General features: G+C 41.7%; 1 protein-coding gene across 1 annotated transcript in view; it reads left to right on the top strand.

Annotated features, from left to right (window-relative positions):
* The window catches only part of AK9 (adenylate kinase 9), a 181,604-nt gene that overhangs the window by 128,567 nt on the left and 27,311 nt on the right, over positions 1-25,726 (top strand). Inside the window, exons 23-28 of the mRNA XM_090037720.1 lie at positions 4,288-4,500; positions 5,094-5,375; positions 11,929-12,053; positions 14,207-14,426; positions 20,192-20,254; positions 21,634-21,837. Of these exons, the coding sequence (XP_089893846.1) occupies positions 4,288-4,500; positions 5,094-5,375; positions 11,929-12,053; positions 14,207-14,426; positions 20,192-20,254; positions 21,634-21,837 (1,107 nt within the window). The remainder of the gene's footprint in view (positions 1-4,287; positions 4,501-5,093; positions 5,376-11,928; positions 12,054-14,206; positions 14,427-20,191; positions 20,255-21,633; positions 21,838-25,726) is intronic.

Raw genomic sequence — 25,726 nt, 5'->3', positions numbered from 1 at the left:
TCAGTAGAAGGATTTTTTTGTTGTCTTTTATACTGGTTGCCAATTTGATCTCCATGCCTGCCTTAGCTTTCTGTGTCTCATATCTGCAGGCCCTGGTGATACAGGTGTATTCCTCCTTGGTTGTGGAGCCATTCCTCCATTGTATATATACTTATTCTTTTCTTTTTCAATAGCTCCCTAATATCCCTGGTGAGCCAAGTGGGTCTCCTGGCTTCTTTCATGCCTTTGGCCCATGTGGGGATGGCCTGTTTTTGAGCCATGAGAATTGCCTCCTTAAGGAAGCACCATCATTCCTGCACTCCCATATTGTCCAGTTGCTGTTTACAGAGGGCCTCTTGAGTTTTCCAAAATCTGCCTTCTTGAAATTTAGGACTTCTGTTCTGGTGACTAATTTCCCAGTCTTACAGTGGATGGTGAACCTTATCAGGTCATGGCCACTACTGTTGCCCAGAGTACCACCAATCCTCAGTTTACCTTTGATGTCCTCCCCTTTGGTCAGCACTAAATCCAGAGTGGCCTTGCCCCTAGTAGGCCCTTCCACAACCTGTGTCAGAAACAGATCATCTAGTGTTGCCAGGAAGTTGGCTGAGCTGTTGGTGGTGGCTGAATGGTCTTCCCAACAGATGTCTGGGTAGTTAAAGTCACCCATGATGATCATGTCTCTAGCACTAGCTGCCTCTGTCAATTCTCCTGAGAATGCTCAGTCACACTCTTCCTCTTGGTAGAGAGGCATGTAGTAGACTCCCACCATCAAATCTCCCTCTCCTGGTCCTCCTTGTAGCCTGACCAGCAGGGTCTCAAGGGTGTCAAACGTGACCTGTAGGGAGGGGTACTGCTCTTTCACATAGAGGGCCATACCCCCTCCCTTCTTCCCAATCTGACTCTTCCTATAAAGCCTGTAATCCTCAATATTGACTGCCCAGTCATGTGTATTGTCCCACCAGGTCTCCATCAACCCAATCAAATCGAATTCCTCATCAGCCAGAAGGAGCGCCAGTTCCTTCTGTTTATTTCCCATGCTTGTGGTGTTCCCATAAAGGCATCTGAGCTCTCCCCTAGATACCTCTGGTTTTCTATCACATTGTGTCTCAAGATGTCAGTACCCATCTGGACATTCATTGTTTGAACACCCTGCTGTGTATCATTGTGGCTAGTGGATTCTGTTTCAGCAGCAGAACCTTCTCCCCAGTCCCCGGACGTACCTAGTTTAAAGCCCTCCTGAGCAAGTTGGCAATTCTTGTAGTGAAGAGCTTCTTCCCTCTGCTCGTGAGATGAATACCATCTCTTGCATGCAGGCCGCTCTAGTTAAACTGCGTATCAAGGTTGAGGTATCCAAAGCCCATGTGATGACACCATCTTCTAAGCCTTTGATTGACCTCCTTGATATACTTCTCCTGCCGAAAACCATGGCCCCTGACTGGGAGGATTGCAGAGAAGACAACTGTGCTCCTAGGTCCTTGAGCTTTGCCCCCATGGTCTTGTAGTCTCTCATGACCTTCCTAGGGCTACTTCTTGCTGTATCATTGCACCCACACAGACAAGGAGCATAGGGTACTGATCAGTAGTGGACCAGTTGAGGGATAGTTACTGCTACATCCCAAATCTTGGCTCCTGGAAGGCAGCAGACCTCTCAAGCAAAGGGCTCTAGCTAACAGATGACTTTCTGTGTACACCTGCATCAGAGAGTTTCCCACGACTATCACTCTACGTTGTTTCCTTTTTGGGGTTGGTTGATCCTGCACGTGTGCATTGTCCATTGATGGTGGGAGGGCTTCATAACTGTTGTGCAGTGTTATTGATGGGACAACTGTTGCATGTTGTGGCCTCAGTCCTGACGTGATCAGTTTCCACCTACCGTCAGTTGGGGTATCTTGTTCAGGCCCACTCATCAGCCCAGTCTCTGCATTGTTCTTCTCCAGGTACAGAGCCTGGCACTAAGCATCAATCTCTGCCTCGTGTTCCCTGATGGTGTGTGGCCTGTACGCTTCCTCCTTGTAGCTCCCTTACCCGGCCCTCCAGAGACTCCACCAGGGAGCACATCTCACAAGTAGGACCACTTGTGCCCTTGATCCCAGCATCCAGCAGATGTGCCAGGCAGCTCCTGGAGTCAAGACGGAGTCAAGGGCTCCATCTGCGTAGAGGCCAGGACTATAAGCTCTGTCTGGGTGGAGGCCTCTGAGGTACCAGGAGATGGTGGGCCATTCAGTCCAGGAACCCAGGGGTGCAACGTGTACCCATCACCATATTGGAGGATGACCCTGGTTGTGTGGCTGCCTGGGTGTTTGTATGAGTAGGAGACCAGGTGGGTGTTATTGCTCCCACGTGTTTCCCCCAGCTGCTGCTGCTGTAGTTAGGCAGGCAGGGTCGAGCAGCTGCCTGTAGGGGGTTTCCCTAGCTTCCCAGCTTCCCAAGTGACTGGAAGGGGGGAGGATTGGGCCCTTGTCCCCTTTACCTGGTGTCCAGCATTGGTGTGCCAGAGGACTTTCCTCAGCATGGTGGGGCTTCGGTTGCCCAGGGTGTGCTGCACCATGTGGGGGGGGCAACTCAGGACCGAGAGTGCCCACCAGGAAGCCCTTTTGCATGCCCTTCTGTGCAAACTCGTGCACTGGACCCAGAGTGCACCTGTTTGATTTATCTGTCTGAACCATTATTAATATAAAATGCTGACCTTTGTACTGTCAGCAGTACTAAAAATGTTTACAGAGGTCTTAGCAGTACTTGCTACCCATCTGCATTAACAGTATAACAAGGTATTAACAGTGTGTGTGTTTGTGTAGACAATTGGACACAGGAAATCTTATTGGGTAACTTTAGGAATTGATAAACGCATTCCTTATCTTTTCTATACTTTTGGCCTCTTGGTGACTGAAGAAAAGTCTATCTTGACACCACCGGCACAGACACAGTATCTGATGGAATGAGATTGATGTCTCAGTAAAAGTATACTTACCTTTCAAATTATTCCAAATCATGACTACGCTAATCAGTTGACATCAGTGGACTCTTCAGGTATCAGTGAGATCTTTGTCCTCTGAGTCAAATGGCACTCAATGTGTGCTGGTGGCTGAGGGTAGTTTATATCCAGAGCAGCGCAATCTAGAGGATTTGGTCTCTGTTCCCTGGAGTTTCTATCAACTGGCAGAAAACTACAAGTAGCTTATGTCACACCCCCTCTTTTTTCCGCTTATGTCAATGGAAACAATAGTAAGAACATATCTTTAATAAGCTGAAGAACCAATATAAATGGTCATGCAATGTAAGGCTCTTAATATTACTGTTTCACATTAATACCCTAGAGTTCAAAGTAGTGTACAAAGCACATTAGGAATTTCTGCTATTCATTTAACTCAATCCATACATATAATGTTTGATAATATGACAACAGCATACTACATAAACAAGCAAATAGGAGTGTTTGTTTGAATGCAACTATCTGTGGAAGCAATATGGCACTGAAACTGGCAAAAACACAATCAGATCATTGTATCAGCAGATAACTTGCCAGGTATAAAAAGATACACTAGTCAACAGGTTCAGCAGATGTATCTTTAGGGACCATGAAGGTAAGCTTCAAAATGTGATAGTACAGGTTATAGTCTGTCTTGTGGTCTATAGTATATGGGTATAATCCCACACTGTACACATTGCACATGGGCACATTGTAATTAAGTGGAAGATATAAAGTTTGGATTGGATTTTAGGAAGTGTTTCAGTCTGAAACTTTGGTTCATCGCTATTTCTAGTAACAATGTACTTGCAGGGTACACTACAGCATGGGAGTCAGGAAGGGGTCTTGCCCACAGAGTGAAAGCAGATGGGACTCTTGGAGCAGGAGGGGGCTTGCACTGCTCACACAGCAGTGGGGTGGGGGGAAACGAGACTCATGCAGCAGAGAAGAGACTTGTCCATCCAGTGGGGACAGTGGTGGGGAGGGGCTCGGCAGGCTGGACTTGTGTTGTTCATGGGGCAGCAAGGGGCCCATACAGCAGTGGGGAGATTCATGCTGCCTGTTCATCAGAAGGACTCCATCTGGCATGGTCTCAGGGAGTCCATGATGTTCTTGTGACCTGCAGCCCAGGGTCCATAACTGGTGCAGCATGTGGCCCCAGCCACTCTGAAGTTGGACATCCCTGAGTTAGTCTATAAGCTAGTTAGTCTATAACTCTACCTTGCCTTTTGCCAGTCTAATTTAAATACTATTTTCTATTTTATCCAAAGTCATTTTTTAAAAAAAAGACTAGAAAAAGTCTTCTAAATTTTTTTCACTAAAATTTTATATATTCTCAGGATGAAGAAAAAGTGAAAGAAAAGAAAAGGCACATGGGAGACACTAAACATTTTTGTCCAGTGACCCTGAAAGACAACTTTGTCCTTTACCCAGGGCTAGCTGAACATGCAGCTAAATATCGAGAGAAGACTTATTATTTTGCAAGTTCTGAGTGCAAAGAAAAATTTTTGGAGAACCCTGAGGAGTATGTGGCTCGAAATAAACCATTACAAGTAAGGATATTTAAAAATTGTTCAAAACAGCTTGCTGATAGGAGATTGATATTACATATTACTTTTTAATCTTTGATTACAAAAGACAGTGATGCTGTATATTGCCATAAGCATAGTAGGCACATCACAAAACCAAGCAAGACATACCTAATGAGTTTTTATTGAAAATGTAGGTGTAACAAATAAATAAAGACTATGAACAAAGCAGAAGGGGAGGGACAGGAAAAGTGTTTGTGATAGTAAGACTGCATAGTTAATAAGGCATGTAGACATTTTGATCACTCAGTTAATATAATGGTTTTGTTAAATTATTTTGAACAGATTTCTCATAAATGAAATGGGGAAAGAGGAAGATATGGTGGGAACTAGAAAAATAAAATAAAGTGAAATCGACCAAAAGAGAAAAAAGTGAATCTACTACATTATAGCTTTATAACATTAAATTATACGTGGGCTGATGCTGCTTTTGAGAGCATTTTTATGTTTGTGTTTTTGGAATTTAGCATTCACGCAATAAGGCTTGTATGATGATACTGTAAGTGCATGTTAGCATCCAAACTGTAATAAAACAATTTCATTATTTTTTCTGACAGGCTCCTCCCATAAGACTGTGCATTCTGGGTGCACGTGGAGCAGGTAAAACTGTTTGTGGCCGATGGCTAGCAGATAAATTAGGTATTTTCCATATTCAGTTTGAAGAATATCTACAGGAAATGATTATTCAAAAAACAGAAAAGAGAGTTGGACCAGAATTTGATGAAGAGCCTGAGGAAGAGGAAATAGCAGCTTTTTCTCAGGAATTGACAGATTCCTCTCAGACCACTATTGAAACTGAAAATGCACCTGAAAACAAAAAGCATGGCAAAAGCAAACAGGTAATAATAAAACATATAATTACATAAAACACATAAAATAAATAAAACAATACAATACATAAAATACATAATAAATAAAAATACATAAAAAAAATAAAACATAAAAGAAAATGTGTGTCTTCTTTTAGCAAAATTATATTTTCTTTTATAAAACCATAGTTCACAGACTACAGTAATTATTTTCCATGATCTTATCTAAGTCAGCATAATAAAATAAGTAATAGCAATTCTTTCCAATAAAATTATAATTTATTTGTTTATAATGTTCGTGCTTCCTAAAATTATGTATGGCTATGCTGAAGGTCACATATATATGACATTGTTGAAAAGAGCAACATTTTAAAAAAGGAGGAGGTAGAAATAAAGTTCAAAAGCAATAACAATGCCAATATAAGATATATCTGTACAAGTATCTGTATACGTGGATCCCACTCAGTGCTCATGTACCAGCTGCCAAGGTGTTCAGAAGTTTTCACCAGTAGTCTCTATTGGGGATCAAGTATGTAGGGCTACCATACGTCTGGGTTTTCCTGGACATATCCTCTTTTTGGGTCCCCTCATCTCTGTCCAGGCATTTTTTTTCAAATATCAACAGATGTCCAGGATCCTGCTCTGCTCAGCATTGACGTTTTTCCCAGCACTGCCCAGCTTGCCCCAGCAAGGAGCTGCTTGGGGCTGGTGGGAGCAGGGGGAGGGCGATTGGAGGCAGGGGCAACATGTGCATCTGGCTGGCATGCAGTCAGGCAGGGTGGTAGGACCAGCCCCGGTAGCTGCATGCAGATAAGTCTATCAGGGGTGGGGGTCGGAGGGTCAAGGCCTGAAGACTGTGCGTGGGTGTGGGTGTGTGTGCGCGTGTGCGTGTGCATGGCAGGAGTGTGTGGGTGACATAAGTGTGTGAGGGGGGCTTGATGCCAGCCACCACTGGGAAAAGCTCTTTGGGTGGTGGGGCTGCAGCATGGCAGGGGAGGTGGCAGAGGCACCTGCTACTTTAACAGGGGAAGGGAATGGGGGCGGGGGGTCCTTTGAGGGCAGCAGGGAGCTGTGTGACCAGGCTGGTGGCACCGGGGCTGGTGCATGTGCTCGCAGGGGCAGGGCAGCTGGAAGACACTGCAGGGGTGGAAGGAGTAGGGGGCTGTGGCTTGAGGTGAGGGGCACCAGCCAGGCTGGGGAGGGCAAGGGCTGTGGGTCAGGAGTAAGGGGCACTGTGAGGGGGGAGCGGTGACTGGGTTGGGAGCATGAGGCATAGGCAGTGACGGGGCTACAGGTTGGGAGTGAGAGACACCAGCATGGTGTGGAGGGTGCAATACTGTGGTTTGGAAGTGAGGGGCAGCAGCAGGGCAGGGGACTGTGGCTTGGGTGTGAGGGCAGAGGCAGGGCCTGGACATATCACTGCCTGCCCCCCACAATCATATTACCTGCTCCCACCCAACAGGCGTCCTCTTTTTTGAAACTGGAAATATAGTAACCCTAATGTATACATCCTTCCTGCCATTACACTTATCTATATTTCCTTAACTAACCTTATATTCCTTATCTCTATCTCCCTAGTTTCCTTATTGTCATTTCTTTTAGTTGTCTTAGCAATCACTAATTTATGTGACTCAGTTATCATGGAGCTGCTATAGAATTACAGCAAAAGCTTTGTTATCCAGCACCTATGAGGAGTGGGGGGTGCCGGATAACCAAATATGCTGGTTACCTGAGAGGCCCGAACAGGCATCTTTGCCTGTTCAGGCCACTGCCCCTTCCACCATGTCTAGAGTACTGCTGCCTCTCCCATCGCATCAGTGTGCTGGGGGACAGGGAGGGGGGCATGTCCCTTGTAAGGTGCCGGATAACATGGCTTTTACTGTACTGCAGTTAATGCTCATGCTGTACTTAAATACTACTGTGCTTGAAATGTCCTAAATCAGAGTGGCCAACCTGCAGCGCCTGTGCTCCAAGTGGCACAGGCACCTTGTGTGTGTAGCATGTGGCAGATCAGAGAGGGGCAGGCAGTACAGTGACAGATGGGACAGGATTTGGAAAACAGAGCAGCAGATTGTATAGGGAGTGCAGGACAGGACGCAAAAAGTAGATCAACAGATCAGGCAAGGGAAGGGGACTGGAGTGGGACTTGGGGGGGAGGGTATGAGGCTAATTTGTGGCACAACTGCCCAAAAGGTTGGTTTCCATTGCTCTAAATTACCTATAACTTACGTTTAGCAGTTATTACTTCATATTAGTCAGTTTTTATTTTACTTAGTTACCACATATATCTAACATGTGTTACTTAATGTCACTTGCCTGTTCTATACTTATATCAAACTATGCTTAGGACTTTGACCCACTTATCATAAGGCTACTTTCAATACAAGTCCCTAGGCTTGCTGGTTCACTACTTGCTTTATAGCAAAAGCTATATTCTTTTAAATTACTTAAACTAATACATAGCATGTAAATGGAATACACTTAAGTCTACTACTGAGTCAGTACTGAGGAAGAGACAGACTGAAAGTCACATTAGAATTTTTACTAAAGTAGCACCGGTAAAGATGATGCCAGAGGTGATAACTTCTTCAGTGCTACACTGATTAAAGTCACAGACCTCTGTACAAAGCATCAGGATTTCATCTACTAAATCTTTGGCATTAACACAGAAGGCTCCTTTGCCTCCCGCTCAGTTTATGATTCACTTGCCACAATTTAAAGAATGGCAGCTGAAATGCAGCTGCCTGTTGCTCCACAACTTTCACTTCAGAGAGAGTTGCTAGCACTTACATTGATGATATGTGGATAAAAATTGCCTTTTAGCAGTCAGGTAATTTGGAGGTAGGGAATATTCTACTGCAGAACACTATGGCAAAATACAGACATTATACTTCTACAAGTATAAGTGATTGGAAATTGGTTTATACCCATAATGGAACACAAGTTTGGCACGCAAAACCAATCTATACCTGTAACAGAACAAAAGTTCAGCACACACAAACTGCTTTAAAAATGGCAAAGCCCAGTCTAAGATTTGCTGCCTACCCCCCGCCACCAAGGGTGAATGCATGTTCTGTTTGCTACTGATCTAGACTATGCCACTTACAGAAAACTGCATAACTTAGATCGATTCTGCCTCGGGCTTTTCGAATGCCTATACCTAGCCACAATGAGCATATATAGCAAAATTAAAGACTTCTTACTGTGAAAGGTAGATCAGTTTACTCTTTTATTTCTTGGATCCTAAAGTACTTATTTTTAAAATGATTTGGCTTGTATTTAAATGTCATTAAGGTTCATTAAGCAGTAATTTCAGTCTGTCATCAACCAGTCCTGGATACTTCCAGTTTTCTCATCATTTGACAGAAATCAAATCAATAGATTTCTAAAAGACTTGTCTAAGGGTTTTTTTCTTCCTCCTCATCCAGAAGGCAGACAATTTCATCCTGGGCCTTAAATCTGGTACTTCCTTATGTAATGGAGCGAAAACCTGAATCCTTGCCATCTTGCTCATTTCACCACTCTCAATATAAATAACATTGTAGAGCGGTCATTAATTCATCCTGTCAAACCCTCTGTGTATCTTGTATTTCATGTGGAGGGAGTGACAGTGAGGGTTGTCCTAAGTTCATCCCAATGGTGAGATCATACCTTCATGTCATTTAATATATCTATTGATCTGTGCTTTTTTCTTTGGAGTCTCATCATCTGTGGAAGAAATAAAATTAAACACCTTGGATATTAAAAGGGCATTCTTACATTACCTGAACAGAACAAAATATATTTAGATGTCCACTAAATCATTTGCCTCTTTTGGTACTAGATAAGAGGAAAACAGTTCCATCTCAAAGACTTTCAGAACAGTCCTCTAATGTATACATTGGGTCCTAGTTGACCAGAGCAGATTAACTCAGCAACCTGTTTAGGCAAGGAACTTGAAATATGTAGGGCATCCACACATAGCTCTGTTCATACAATTAAACTTTATTCTTTGGTCACAACTTCAAGAGCAAATACCTAGATAATATCCTAGGTCTCTCTCATTTTGTCTAGATGATCAGACAGCTAAACGCCATGAGAGATTCAGATGTCCACTGTTGTACTTAGAAACCAGATGTTTAAACCTAGTGCTTTAAGAATTGACACAACACTCAGTTGATTAATAGCAGAATGGCTTGCTTTAATAACTACCAACAAGCTGTAAAACTAAATGACAGGAAAAGACTCTGTCCCAATATTCAATAAATGAGTTATATTACCACACAGGCCTCATATTCACTGCAGGAGATTCTTTACCCGTTCAGGCCAGAAGCCAGTTCAGTTTCAGCTTTCTCAAAGCGTGGATCTGTCACTTTAGTCCATCTGAGGGTAAGTTTCAGCATCCCTTTTTCCTCTAAAGAAGATCCCCCCTTTTTGCTGGCAACTCTTTCTTTATACTTGTTCAATTGTATAGCTTCAAAGCATTCTTTCTTGATAGTTGGTAATCAAAGTCTGAACAAAGTAGGCAAGGACAGAATTAACATGTTACAATTGTATCCTGTTTGTGTTTGTTTTGCTTCTGCAAGCTTTTGATTAGTTTGGAATCACATGGAATGGGTATTGATTGAATGAGGTACCTTTAGGGAGGTACCTCTCCACTATTTAAGTGTTACATTCATCCCCCTTTTCTCTCCCCCGCACCCAGCCTGTCTCTCACCCACTGACTCCTCAATTTACACCTTTACTGACAGCCTGTCTTGCATGCATACCAGCCCAGCCTCTGGCTTCCTTACTTTCATTCAATTCAAGAAGAGCACACCCACTGCAGAGTCTTCCTCAGCCTGATGAAGGATTTTTAAACCCAAAAGCTTGCTAAATTTTTTCCAGCTATTTGAGTTGGTCTAATAAAAGCTAGCAGATTCACCCAAAGAACCTTGTCTGCCTGAGATACCTATAGGCAGAATACTATCTTTTGGTAGCTATTTTAACAATGGAGCCTAAATAGCTGCATCAAATGGCTTATGAAGATATTTGACAGACATTAAATGCCTGTTTTGAGAGATATACCTTGATTAAGAAAATATTTTATAAGGTTTTTTGGGGCACATGGGATACCTTTTATTAAACCAAAGCAGGTCTGTCAAAATGTAAATAGAGGTAATAAAGATCAAAGGCTATTGGATACAATAGATGTGAGTTTCAGGAGACTGCATTGGTTTAGCATAATAAATATTCAGAGACTGACTGCCTATTTTGAGATGTATGCTTTAATTAATTAATGCAAATGTGAGGCAGTGAGGGAATAAGGACCACTGGGGACAATAGGTGTGAGGTAGGAAGGTCAGATGCAGTCATGTAGACTGATTTAGCATAATAAGTATTGGGTATATTTATAATTAACACAAGACATGAGATCAATTTGGGATTGCTTTCTTCTAGGCAAATGTTTAGTATCGGCCCCCCTTAGCCGGAGATAATGATAATAATAATCAGACAACAGACAAAAAATTACCATTTTCAGGCACCCTTTCTGTCCAGGCCCCAGGCAGTTGCCTGGTTAGCTCATGCCTGTGTCTGGCCCTGGGTCCCATATTACACAACTGGGAGTATTATCATCTTGAATTTGGTCAGCAAAGGAATTAGGACAAGGTTTCCCCTTTTATGTTCTTGTAAGGGTGAAACATGAGAGCATGCAACACTCATTTGTGGCACCTAATGGGGATTGTTTGTGTAAATGACAAACTTTGACATACAGTGTATGTGAGCAGCTGGGTGGAATCCATATGTTCAGAACATCTCAAAGAATCCTAGTAACTGTAAACAAATAAACCACTTTTAAATAGAGCTATGTTATAAGAGCATTAAGGTTACAAAATAAAGAACACAAAAATTAGAAAATGATAGAATTAAAGTTGCTTGTATAACTTAATGGGTCCTTCTTGCATATATGTGTGTTATGGTAACAGGATCCTTGTTTCAGTCCTTTATACAATTATCCTCTGGTCAGAAGGTAACTTAATTATAGCAACATTAAAATGCTGTTGTCCATAGGATCCCTATGCTTTAAATTCATTCCTGTTTGTTGATAAACTAAATTTTGGAAACTTTTGACCCTCTCTGTTTAATAATTTTGTGTGAACGAGTTTATTACATTTTACTACACCAAATTACTTTGCTGCTGCTAAACTAAATCAAAGAAAACCAGCTATACCCCAAATGCTTTATTTAACCTTCTCAAGCCATGTATTTGTGGTAATCTTACTGTGCCTATCATTGAAACCTGCAAAAATACCACATTATTCCATGCAAACTGACTTTAAACCAGAAGCAGTGTGGCACAGTGGGTTGACTAATTAATATCTATGCAGGCTTTTTAGCTGTGTCCTTCAACAGTGTTAATTAGCCTCCTCAACACACCACCTTGTGCATGTGACACACTTACCATGCTTCTGGTTTGTGAAGCACTCCATATGGAACAGCACAGAGCATCTGAAGGCACAACCACCTGACACAGCAAGTTGTATACATTCCCTCAGTCAGTTAGAGAGCAGTGTAATGGTCAAGCAACATAGATATTAATTTTTTCATGATCTTTTGTCTTTAGATTTATGAAGTGGAATTATCTGATGAAGAAGAAGCAATCAAAGCAAACCTAGTAGATAATGAAGCATTGCCACTAGAAGTACTTGATAATATTGTTTCTGACTGGTGGACAAAGGAGCCATTCCGGTAACTGTAATTTAATCATATTATTTATCTCTTAGTTTCATTTTAATTTTAATCTTTAACTTTAATCTTTTAATATGTTCCATTTTTCAACCATAGGTCTACAGATTGGCATTACATAATGAATAACATGGCAATATAGAGTCTCTTGAATTTTTAGTAGGTTGCAATATCAATATAAGCCAATACATTTAAGAATACAATACATTCACTTTAATAATTGCAAAAACTATCAAACCATCCAAAAATAACTCCATATTCCAGAGGAAAACCCAAGGGGTAGGATTCAATAAGAAAATATAAGTACCAATTCTGAATACCAGTCCATTTGTTTGGAAGGCTAACGAGGACAGCGGAAAAGTTCAGAGCTGTCAATATTCTGGTTGTAACCTTTATAATTATTCATATTAAGAAGAAACATGACTAGATGACTTCCTTCTGAACTTGAGAAGGAAAGATTCATGTCATAGTGAGTTTCCAGAATACAACCATTTATAGATAGACTGTTGCATCTTAGTAGACAGGGATGCAAGAAGTTGCACAACTGGGTTCTGAACACTAAAATCAAATTTGTAACTTATGATTTACAAATAAAATCAGAGTTTTCTTAGTGTATGAAGACAGTATAGAGATAGAGAACATTCTTAGATTTCACAAAACACTGAATAAAAATAACTTCAGTAAGAAAAAAAAATGCCCTCGAATAAAACAGACATAATCCAGTTTCTTAGTCACCCACTACCATCTGTCAACTACTTTCTCTATTAATATAATCTGGCAGGCAAAAGGCTGAATGACTGTAGTTGCACAAAACCAAGATGTCTTCAATTTTAAGACTACCTCCCAATAATTAGATTCTAGACACTGTGGGGATTATCATATATTTGTCCCCCTCCCCCCTGTTGTGGCAGGTGTTGTACACCTCTGGGGAAGAAATTATCCTTTTAATTTTGCATTTAACCAAAAAAAAAGAAGCATGATACCTGCTAGCTGTCAGAAGCTCCATTGAAATGTTCTGTAGGAGAATGGATTAAAGAAATCATTGGTTCAGACTCTCACCATTTCCTCACCCTTCTGCAAATGTAAAAGATCCTGACTCTCACTGGCGGGGAGGATGGAAAAAATTGCAATCTGATTTCTTTGTTCCATGACACTTCTACCCATTCTGCCTCAGCTGAGAAAAGTGGTCTGGGTCTTGCTGGTAAGGCTCATGAGTGTGAGAGATTGCAGTTATATTTAATCTACCAGTAAAGGTCAAGGGTTTGTCCAAGCTTAAATGGCCCATCAGATTAGTATGGTTAAGGCATGCTAGCTTCTGGAGACAGCCACACACAAGGAAGTGATGTGGCTAGCATCATATCCAACTGCTTTTGACTGCCCAGGCCAAATGACCAGAAGCCTGTTTTACACCTGAGTTGACTGGGAGTGATTTTTAGCGCAGGTCTGGAGTAAGACACAAAGTCATGCCTCTAGAACTACATCTCAATTAGTTTGCCACCACAGCCCAATCTATTAAAAAGAAATATAGAAACATTAAACCCAGCTTGGGATGTACTTGTCCAGCAGGAGGATAGAAGGGGTATGACTGAGCCCTGAAGCCCTATGAGCAAATGAAAACTGCCTCCACTATTAGTAGGAAAGGATGGCACCTTTTGCAGAGTGGTGTGCTCTATGCCATGATCTGGGAAAGAGGTCCTTCCCACTCTCCCAGATCAGGAAATTATCAGGTAACAAACTTCACATGACAGACTTTACCAGAATAAAATGATAGCCACTCATAATAGCCACTCATAATTTTAAAGCAGTGGCTAATAAATGCCTTTTTTGAAGACACATGAGTAGAACTGAAGATACAAGCAAAGTTATTATGGGTTACAGTACTAAACTAGTTGAAAATGTTTGAATATAAAATGGCCAAAACATTTTGTCCCATTCAAAAAGAACAGAATAAAACAAAATGAAAAGTCAAAAAAAAATTGTAAATGTTTAAGTTGGAATTACAAGAAATTAAGAGTAAAATAATATTTTGTTAATAAGTAGTATTAAAACACATTTTGATAAATAGTACAGTAGTAGTATTTGTTATAATTTACTCACTGAATACCCTTTGTAGTAATTTTTCTTTTTAAAAAAACATTTTCTTTATTTCAAATTAGATCCACAGGATTTATACTGGATGGTTTCCCTCGTACAGTAGATGAAGCCCAGTTTTTATCAGATCGAGGACTTTGTCCTGATGTTGCAGCTATTATACAAGTGGAAGAAAGTGATATTATTGATCGTCTTCTTCCTCCCTGTTTGACAAAATGGAAAGATAAGCAAAATAAAAAAATGGAGTTTAAGAAGAAAACCAAAGAACGGAAGGCAACGATAAGGGTAGGTTTTAAATCCTTTTCTAGGAAATGTTTATATAGATAGTAGGAAAGTATCAGTTTAGGTTTCATAAAAAAAATAAGTCTATTTTGAATCAAACTTTTAAATGAATCAACTGTTCAAGAAAAGATGAGAATATGATCTGAAGTTTTTTATATTTTTAAAAAAGCATGTCATAATAGTAATGTGGCCAACTATGGCATTTATGCCACATTTGGCTTGGGCAGCCTGTGTGTGACACATGGCAGACTTGGGAGGAGACAGCACAATAGCAGGAAGGGCAGAGAGCAGAATATAGAGCAGCAGATTGGGCAGTTAACACAGGACAGGAAGTAGAAAGCAAAGCAGTAGTATGCCTGCCAAAAAAAGTTGGGCCCCATCACAACGTGGCTTTTAAACCTTAATGAAAAAATTTGTAAAGCTCAATAAAATTATTTGGATAACTATGTGTTTGCAGTTCAGGAAGTAATAAATAGGGAGTGAAATCACTGCATTGTTTGACATCAGTATGGGATGAAGGCAAGGAAATGCACTGTGGCTGGTTCTCTTTAATATTGCTTCACAGTTAGGGTTGCCAGGATCTGGAATAGGCTTCCAAGGGAGGTGGTGCTCACCCCCTTCTTGGGGGTCTTCAAGAGGAGACTGGACAGGCACCTCGCTGGGATCACATGATCCCAGGTTTGGTGACCCTTTATTTGCCTGCCAGCGACAGGGGGTCGGACTAAATGGCCCACTGAGGTCCCTTCCAACCTTGGAATCTATGAATCTATGCTATAGAAAAAGTAGCAAAATTCTCAGGCTGGAGTGAATTTAAGTAGCTTCCAAGAACTTTTTGGATATGCTGGTGATTTACAAAGGATGACTGGAGACTTGAATAAAGTGGCAAGAAAAAGGGATTTAAAATAATTGTAGTTAAAACCAAAACTTGACTGCAAGCTGAATAAGAGATCTTTGACAAGTTTATTTAGCAGTCAGTAACCCAAGATATGCAGAAGCTAGGCAGTTTAAATATCTAAGCGCAATAATACCATTTTGGTGAGGGATAAATTAAAGCACAGATAGAGGTTAGGAATGCCCATTCATTCTCTTTGCAAGAATTTTTAACTCTGAACAACTACTGGGAAAAACTGAATTTCTGACCACTATAAAGCCTTTTATTTTATATGGGTATAAGACTTGGACATTTACTAAGAAGAATGTAAGTCAACTAAATACCATAAAAAATAAAATATTGAGATAAATTTTGAAGTTAATAAAGGAGACTGTAAGTAGAAGAAGCTATACTAAGTGAATGCAGGAATATAATAAACAGAACGATTTCAGTGACTTCAGTGATATGTTTACAACAACAGACGTGTAAGTCATGCCTATGATGTTATGTCTACTATCTGACCACAGAGAAAATGGAGAGCTATTATACTAATCAATACTTAATGGCTCTACATCCTTGACAGACAAAAGTAGGAAAAAAATTGTGAGAGGTGCCAAAGACACTTAGGGCACATCCCCAAATGCAACAGGGGCACGTGCTTCCAGCAGCAAAAAAAGTAGCGGCACAGATTTGTGCTGCTACTTTTTTGCCACTGCACACGCCCCTGCATGTGTGCTTTGGTGCAAGGCAACATGCCCTGCTTTGGGGAAACTGCCATTTCCCCACTCCTCCTGGCTCCTGGTGTGCTGGAGGAGCAGAGGCAAAACTAGAGGAGGGGAGATGCTCTGACCAGCAGCCATAGCATCTCCCAGGAGGACCACGCCTCCATATCTGCTCATGCATGCTTCTGTGGTGTGCCCCACACTGCTCTTTTCTTTTCTTTTCTTTTGCAATGTTATTTTTTTGCTGCTGTGGTTTCCTGGTAGGAAATTTTTCCCCCATACTGCAAATTTGTAGCGCAGGGCACATTTTAACATACTGAGCATGTAGTTTGTGGCACCACAAAGAAGTTTGTGGTGCCAGAAACCACACGTATATGCATATCTGGATCCAGCCTTAGAGTTTATATAGCTAGGGAGCAAGAGAAAGAGAAGTATTATTTTAGCAACAAGCACATCTTAGCCTAGATTATACCCTGCAATAAATTTAAATTGGAAGATGATGGCAGTAACATATTTGCAGTGACTTGACCCTAGCATCTTCTTCCATATTGATCACATTGAACCCAAGTTGACCATATGTCACACTGTAGGACATTCATGTATTCTTAAGTGTTTGTCTAAGGTGATAAGTTGAGTGACTGGGAACTTTCAAGACTTTATAGTTCTCTGCTTCTGTCACTGATGCGCCACTTATAACAGCAGATGTGTTAACCCCTCAGTTGCTGAATGTTTGTTTGAATCATAGAAAATCTGAAAGTAGGCAGTGACAGACGGGAATTAACTGTCAGTCTGAACTGAGATAGATTCAGAGAAGCCTAGCTAGGAATAGCTATAGTAATAAATCGGTTAGACCAAATGTATCCAGATCGCTCACTCCCTCTCCCCCCTCCCCTGCTCCCACCCTCCTGCAAGGGCAGTTGCAGAGGTTAATGCAACCATTGCTTATCCCCCACACTTGAATTCCTGTCCCCTCTAGAGATCTGCAGGTCAGACAACACCACTTCATGGGCTGAATTTAGCCCATTGGCCACATGTTTGACATCCTTAGGTTAGACAGATTCTGTTCAATTACATGTTTACAACTTACAAATTTAGCTAAATTATGGGAAGTTTGCATATGATTAGATGTTTCTTATTAAATGTAAAGCTGACCTCTCCAAAGATTTCATTTTGCATGCAACAACCCAGCAGTTCAGAAGCTGAACCAGACTTTTCCTACATTTACTGCTGTGGCACCAAGCACAGGAAGTAGAGATAGAGACATTATCTCTCCTGTACTTTCCTGGCTTGTCTAGACTATTGAATTATGACACCAAGTAGCACCATAGTGAGATATAACACACTTTAAGTGATATATCATGGACCAGAAATATATAGAAGAGTTGCCTAATAGCATGTAACTGTAGGTTCTATCACTGTCTCTTATATGGGCATTGATCTACACTATACTAATTCTGGTTTGGGAGGCAGCACACACAAAGCAAGCACTATTGACACTGGATTTTAGGAACCTAGTCCTTATACCTTTGTTCCAGGTGGGCACAGCCCTCAGACCGACCACAACACCTGCCAGTTGATAATAGCTGAATTTATTGATACAGAGTAAGAACAAAAAAACAACAATACAAAAAATCAAACCATTCTATATCTACCAATCCTAGGCCTGTCATAGGAGTCAAAGTACATCTGGTCAGGATGCAGGCTCCACTCTGAGGCTCTCTCTCACAGATGTCAGCAGCTGGAGGTGGGATGCCGAGGCCCACAGCCCCCCTCCAGTGAGGTGCCTGAGATGGGCTACTGGTATACCCTTGGTTCATGATGGTCTTGGGGACCCTTCTCAAGGGATGGGGATGGGGACACCTCTCAGGGAGCAAAATGGGGAAGGATGGGATGAAAGGAGGGACCCTTTGTTAATCTCAAGTTGCTGCTTTTGTATTCTCCTTCCCCCGTGATGACTCCTGATGACTCTTCATCCATGGCTATCTCTGGTTGGTTGTCTCTTTGTGTTCACACATCCACATAGCCTTCCGGGCCTTCTCCTAATTTAGTCTGTTCCCCCAAAACTTGGGACTTAGGCCCCCCTGCTCTCTGAGGCCTTGTTGCTGGTGTCACTTATCTTGTGTTATGGGACAGTATGGTACATACTTCTTTGGTTCCCAGGCTGTATGTCCTTCTTTTGTTAGACATCCTGTCTGCCTTGAAGGTTGTGATCTTGTGTTATGGCATGCCCCCTCCATAATTTTCAGGTTGTATCCATCCATTGGCCTTGTTGTGTTAGATAGCCTGTCTGTTTTCAGGGTCATGAGAAGCTGTGTGTGTGTCTCCCAAACTCTTTAAAAAAATCCAGCTAACCCCTGCTGCCCATCTTGACCCCATATAATGTATATATCTATACCTATAAGCCAATTCCCAAAAAAACAGACCTTTAAATACCATTTCTAAGCCAACAAGCACAACATATATCAGTACGTTGACTGGCATCATAACTGAATGGTATAGACATACTCTCAATGTACTGTCTTCTGCTGCCAATATACTAAGAGCCAGGAAGAAGAAATCTGATCAGAATGTGGAGGGGAGAGGAGTAAAGGAGGAAACTGAAACTAAGGGGAGACTTGGAACATGGAGAGATTGGGTAAAAGTGGGAATTGGTTTTTGATGAGCCAAAGTGGAGTCAGAGAGGGGACTCAGATGAAGTCAGGTTGGGACTTAAAGGGCTGTGGCTTGGGGAATGAACTGTGTGTAACTACTAGAAAAGACTCTCTTGAAAACATGGAATAAAACCCAAGATTCATTAGTCTCATGCATTAGTCTTTTCTATTAGTAAATAGCTTGGAGGTTTGCTGGCAAAATGTGTCTCATCTTGCTCTAATTTCTGGATTACATGGTTGTAGTGGGTTGTTATCCTTTATAAGTTACTTTGGTAGCTCAAGTGGCGTATGTCTGTGTCATGTACCTATCATAGAAGGGCATTCTAGAACATACTTTATCTACCCCTTCCTGCTTGAGTTTTCCCAAAGCCATAATTGTTAAGACGTTCCTCTGAGAGTATCTCTGGCAACCACTTAAGCATGTTGGGTACTGAGGTCTTCAAGACGAATGCTAGAGGATGTACCTGAAACTGTTACATTGGCACATTTCTGGGTATAGGGCATGCAAGCAGTAGCAGGTGGACAAGACATGCTCTGGAGTATCTGGGCTGGGACATTCACTGATGAATTATGTGGTTGTTGGTACTTAAAACCTAGGAAAACATAAACATAAAACTGCATTAAAAGATTGTCAGGCACTTCATTTAGGAAAGCACAGAAAAATGACTAACTGAGTAACTTTAATTCAGCTTCCTTGTCCTTTTGTATTATGATACAGTTTTTAATTATTTGGTCACTTGTTATTTTTTCTGTAGGACAGCCATCTCAGTGAACAAGATGGATTATCTTCAGAGCACAAATCAGGACTGTATATTTAATGAGGCTGTTATATGTAGGTTCCTGCTTCGTTAGTTAAAGAAATGGGAAAGTGTATAACAAACGAGTCAGAACTGCAGAAAAAGAAAGGATGGTTTCACCATTAAGTTTCAACGAAATGCCCAATGTAGAATTGAAAGAACTTCAAAGACTTTGCTGTCAAATACTTGACAAGCCTTTAGCACCTGTGTGTGAATTGAGATATTTCAGAGGTTTATAACATTGCCAATTTTGTACAGTTTTAAATGAGAACAGCAAAAAACATCCGAGATAGCCAGCTGCCCCTTTTGCCAAAGTTTCAGACTCAGCTTCAAAATGTAGAGATGCTCCAGCTTCTCAGCATAGAGGTTGTAAGATTTTTTTCAACATGGTGAAAATAAAATCTGCAAAAGTGTATACAATTCAAAGTAAAAGTCTTATAATGTAAAGTGTTGGTCAAGATGAACTCTTAATCAATGCTACCACCTCCACCTATAAGAAATACAGAGAAAGAAATGTTGAAGTTCTTATTCATTTTTACCTATGTATACTGACTAAATGAGATTTTTTTTATTAGGTAAGCCTTAGAGATTTGGTCCAAAACTATTGACATTTTGTTCCTTTTATTAGCATATCAAACAAGTGAGCTCCACTGAAATCTTCAGATGAGAGACGTAACAGGAAGTCAAAGTATTGTTGTTTTATTACTTTTTCTTTCCTTACTAACAGGATGAGAAGATTGCTAAAAGAAGGGCAGAACTTCTAGCAGAGCAAGCAAAAAAGAAAGAGGAGGTAAGAAAGTAGAATGAACGGGATATAAATACAAGTTTTGTATGTTATAGGGTTTTGTCTGTCTCAGTGAGATCACATAAACAGGGCAACCATCTTTACTGTATGAAACAAAGGCTTAAATAAATGCTGTTAAGCAAAACAGCAGAAGCAACAGGAGACAAACACAACATGGACTAGCCTCTTTGGGAGTGCACATACTCAAAATATTCAGTACAGAACTCCCCTCCCCTTCCCGCTCTGAATCTTTGCACAGCCCTATTTTCTATGGGTGGGAGTCCAAACACACCCCCACCACACACACACACACACACACACACACACTGCTCAGCATGTTACAAAAAGTATTTATGTTCACCTGCTTTAGAAATATCTAAATGTATGTCACCATAGTATCTAAGAGTTATTTATTTAGACTAATATGTAGCAAGCTATAAGAAACATCTATTTTTCACTCTTACCTTATCTTTACTTAAGGCATTTTAATATATATTGGAAACAGTGCTACACATTAGAGATTGTGCTCTGTAGTGTTCATGACTATATTTTAAATCACTTCTAAGGATGAGCCCAAATGCACCGAAGTACTTAATCATATATTAACTTTTAAGCATGAGCAGACTCATTCAGCTCTATAAATATTAGTCTGAATTTTGCTGAGCTTTTTCTTTAGATATCTTTAAGAATTCTGTTACCATAAAAACACACTGGAGTTTATTTTATTTAATTAGTATAATTATTTATAAAGCTTATAATTTGAGATATTGATAGCATTTTCCAACACTGTTTTTTCAACAGTGAACCATCTGTGCAACCATTTCTTCCCACTTCCAAAATAATTAGGTATAACAACATAAATTGATCTCAGGTAGTGAGGGGATGAACAAGGTATAAAAATATTTCAGTTTCAACTTTAATAAATATTCACTGGTAAGATTGCACATTGATTTCAGCAGCTTTTACAGATTAAAATGCAACCAGTTAAATCAGACATCTTTTTTGAGGGTTACCACTATAAATTCTTGTCATTATAATTTGACTCAAAGAAAAAGATTCAGATCCAAATCACTCCAAAACAGGAAGCTGTCACTGACAATAAATTGCTCACAAAAGCAAACTTAGTTTTTCATAACCATGAAGAGGTCTGTCTTAGGATACTTTTCCTCTATTATCTTTTTATTATCTCTGAACAAGTTAGTATCTAATGTGCCATCCTGTCCTTTCCTTGATTATATTTGTTTATCACTATCTAAACAACTCTGGGAACAATCTTAGCAAACTGTTTAGAAGTTAAACAATGGTCAGAAAAAGGGGAGGGAGAGGGATGAGGAGAGAATTTTTGTCTTTACTTCTACACTATAGTTGAACATTTGGCACTTTAGGATCTAACAGATAAGGATGATGAAGAGGCCAGTGATGATGAGGATGAGGAGAAAGATATTGAAGCTATTCTTGAGGAAGAGTTCCCAAAAGAAGAAGGGGAAGAAGAAGAAGAAGAAGAGCAGGAAGATGATGCTGTTGAACGTATGAAAAATGAAATTGCAGAGAGGTATGAAGCAGATAGTAACAATTTACAAGGCGTGCAGGTACGTTACTCATGATCTAATTTATTAAATTATAATATGACATGAGACAAGACATTATTTCAATTTAGTAAAGCTGACTTAATTTAGTTGTCATATTTCAGTTTTATAGTACCTGATGTCTTTATTTCCTCTTAATAAACCAGTTTATGCATGAGGTCAGACTAAATGATCTTCAGAGATCCTGGTTTTCTCTGTTTAAAAATCCCAAATTCTCTGATTAAAAACCCCCAAAATCCACATATTTGGGTGATTAAATGAAATGCCACTATATATATGAGTATCAGTTGAACACAATACTTTATTGATAGATTTACAATGTTAAAGTAGTTTGGAAGCCTACCAGTGCCTCAATCATAATAAAATATATTCTAAATACCTATATATTTTGGCATTTGATTTTGGTTTTTTTATCATGGAAAATCAGAACTTTTATCATGGAAAATCAGAAGGGGGCCCCCAGCTGCCTCTTGCCCAGTGCAGACTCACAGGATGGTGGTCTGCAGGGGCACGGCAGGAACAGCCTACAGCATGAGATGCATGCAGCACACCTTCTGTGAAAACACAGGCAGTGGCTGAGGCACCACATGCTGCCCTACACTGCTGGCTGGGGCTGGGGCTGGGAGGACCAGTGCTGTGCTCCACAGCAGCAGCTTGAAGCCAAGTGCAGCTCTGGCTTGGGCCATTCTGTGGGCAGCAGAAGTACAAGGGGCTCCAGGCAGTCCCCATCCTGCTCAGGCTGGAGCACGGTGACTGTAGCTGTGGCTGTGGCTGTCGCTGTGGCTGTAGCTGTGGCGGCTGCACGTTGTGCAGAGAGTGGTGGAATACATCTGGCCCTGACACAGACTGAAGGAAGGAGATGGGGATGCCTGTCACACCCACTGTCCCAGGTGGGGGTTCCTGTGCTGCAAGGGAAAACCTGCAATTTCCCACGTTTCTCTCCTTTAAAGGGGAAAATCTGCATTTTTCCACATTGTTCCATGGGAAACAGAAACCTGGATCCCTAAGGATCATAATAGTACCTTCTAGCTTCAAAATCAATATATGATATTCCTAAGACTCTTATACAGATAAAATTCCTGGTGGGAAAAATCCTAATGTTCTTTTCACTGGCAAATCTAATTGCAATAAATTGGGAACTTTATCTATGTAAAGACTAAGTTAAAAACAAAGTTTAGATACTGTTGTTAAAATCTGAAGTGTAGCTTCAACTGGATTTCTGGCTGTCTTCATAGGTAATTGAAACAGAATGCACTGAAATTTAAAGAAAACATTATTTACTGCATGGTAAATATTTAAACATTTCTACTGACATATCAGTTCTTTTGCACATTACAAGATCGGGTACTTTGTAGCACAATATTCTAATTCTAAATACAGCTTTACCACTAAAGGTATGTCTACACTGATAAGCAGGGTTGATCCTAAGATTGCACTCAACCAGTCTGAGCCATACGAACCATTAATATAATACACTTTAGTCTGTGCGACTGGTGTCTACGTTAGGGGTTGGCAATTTATGGCCCATGGGCCAGATCCAGCCCACCGAGTTTTTGGAATCCAGCCCAAGCGGAGCTCTGTCTGCACCATGTCACATGACACTCAGGTGGCATGGGGTCCAGCAGAGGGGGCTTCTGCTGTGCCATGCTGCAGGTGGGCAGAGGGGAGAAGCAGCAGCAGTGACTAGGTTGGTCCTAATGTTACACGTTCATGGTGTGGGTGTGTGGCACTTGTGAGACGTGGGGTGGGGGGGAGCTCCCCCCCACCCCCGCCCAGCACACAGCCCCTACAGCCAGCAGCAGCAGCAGGCAAGGGCCCTTGGAGAATTCATGGTCCGTGCAGGCACTGCTGCATGGTAGTGTGATGCTCCAGCCAGTTCCAGGAGCTGCTTGTGGGGGTATGTAGTGGAGCCAGACCAGCCCATCTCTATTATGAGTGCTCCCTGTAGGTCACACGCAGCTCCCAGCACTCGTGCACCACCAGAGGAAAGCCCTGCATGATAGACCCGGCTGCCTTGCCTGCTCCCTGCCACCACATGCAGGTCCCGGGACTCTACCAGGAAGCAGGGGGCGGGGCTCACCTCCACTTCCACCAGACTCTCAGGACCTGCACATGGCAGCAAAGAGCAAGGAAAGCAGCTGGTTCCATCTTGCGGGGCTTCCCCCCAGTGGTGTGCGAGTGCCGGGGTGGTGTGCGAGTGCTGGGAATTGTGTGTGACCCACAGGGAGCCCCACGTCATAGAGGCAGACTGGCTTGACTCTGCTCCTTACTACCACATGCAGCTCCTGGAGCTGCATGCTGCTGGGTGGCTGTGCTTGCACAGGCCATGAACATCCCAAGGGCCTGTTAGAAATATTATTAAAAATGTATAATGAATAGAGTGTTGTTAGAACTGCACAGTTTGTATCTCGTACCTGATAAGAAGAAACACCACCAAGGACATCTCGCTAATTTACTATCTTTTTCCTACACTAAATCACACATACCTTCAAACTCCTCTGCCTCTACTCTTGTAGATTACAGAAACTGTGATTTAATTGGCTGTGTCCTTGAGAAAGGGGGGGTTTGAACTTTTGGTAACCTGGAGAGCTTTCTAAGCATGCGTAATTAGCTAATGCATATATGCCTATCCGCCCCGCATACTTAAGTAGTTAATTATAATGCACATGCGACGGATGACGTGACGTCATTTCATGTATGTTTGTATGAACCGGAAATGAGTTGTAAGAGTTCCTGCTTCTGCACACGTGCCCAGGAGGGAAGGGATAAAAGCCAGCTAAGAGTTTTCCTCGGGGGCAGAGTGGTCTTTTGTCTTCACTCTGACCCTATTTGCAAATATATCCTTTGTGTTACTAACAATGTGTGCCTGAGGAATTATTATTCGTGAGCCTCCAAAGAAACGAACCGCGATTTTCATATCAGGCCCATGCCTGCTGCTGCAGTTGGCAGTGGGGGCTGTGCACCATGGGAACAAGTGTGTGTGTGGGGGGGGTCCTCACACACCCCCATCCTCCCTCACACCCCACAAATGCCACACACCCAAATCCTGCCTACCTGAGCTCCACATTCCCAGTCCCCCTGGGTACATGCCCTGGGCTCCATGCTCCCCCCAACCCCAGTCCCCATGCTCCGTGCTCCCATCCAGCTGCAGTTCCCACCACCCACCCACCTGCTGTTGCTGCTGCCCCTTCCCTGCCTGGTGCCTTGAGTGAGCACTGCAACAGGGGCAGGAGAAGGAGCTGCTGGAGGCTGGGGAAGCTGAGCAGGTCCCCCAGCCACTGCAGCAGTGCATGCTGGCCAAACCCATGCTCTCCTGTGCAAAAGAGTGGGAGTGAGGTACACAGGCAGGGTGGTGTACAATTAATTGGTGGGCGCCCACAGACTGGACCCAGCCTTCGGCCTGTATTTTATCCACCCCTGGCTTAGATAGTCAGCATATGTACTTAAAAATGACCTGAGGGTCAATCCTATCAGTATAGACATAACCAAAATTCAACCTATTACTATAATGATTATTATAACCATTGCTGCCATATTCAAGTTTCAGTCTATTATCATCTGAAAGATTAAAATTCAGATGAGTTAAGAATAACTTTTTAATACTCCTTCCACTTCAGGAAGAAACCTGTTACAAGGGAAAGATCACTGTTTTTGCCCAAAGATTTTCTATTAGTGTTTTGGGAGAGTGGCTTTGAAGTCACTCTTTCCTAGGTCCTAAATGTCTTAAGTTGTAAGGAGAGGGGCAAGGGACAGATCACTTTAGAAAGGCCCTGCATAAATCCTCTCCCCCTTAGCCACTGTGTGATATAAAATACTGGGCTAAATAGACCTGTGGTCTGACACAGGATGGCATCTCTTATGTTCATATGTTCTAAAACCACGACACCAGACT

This window comes from Crocodylus siamensis, chromosome 1 (genome assembly GCF_052110815.1).
Source record: "Crocodylus siamensis isolate JL-2025a chromosome 1, ASM5211081v1, whole genome shotgun sequence".
Lineage (NCBI taxonomy): Eukaryota > Metazoa > Chordata > Crocodylia > Crocodylidae > Crocodylus > Crocodylus siamensis.
The sequence above is the reverse complement of the archived record's forward strand: the minus strand, read 5'-3'. Positions and strand labels throughout refer to the sequence as shown.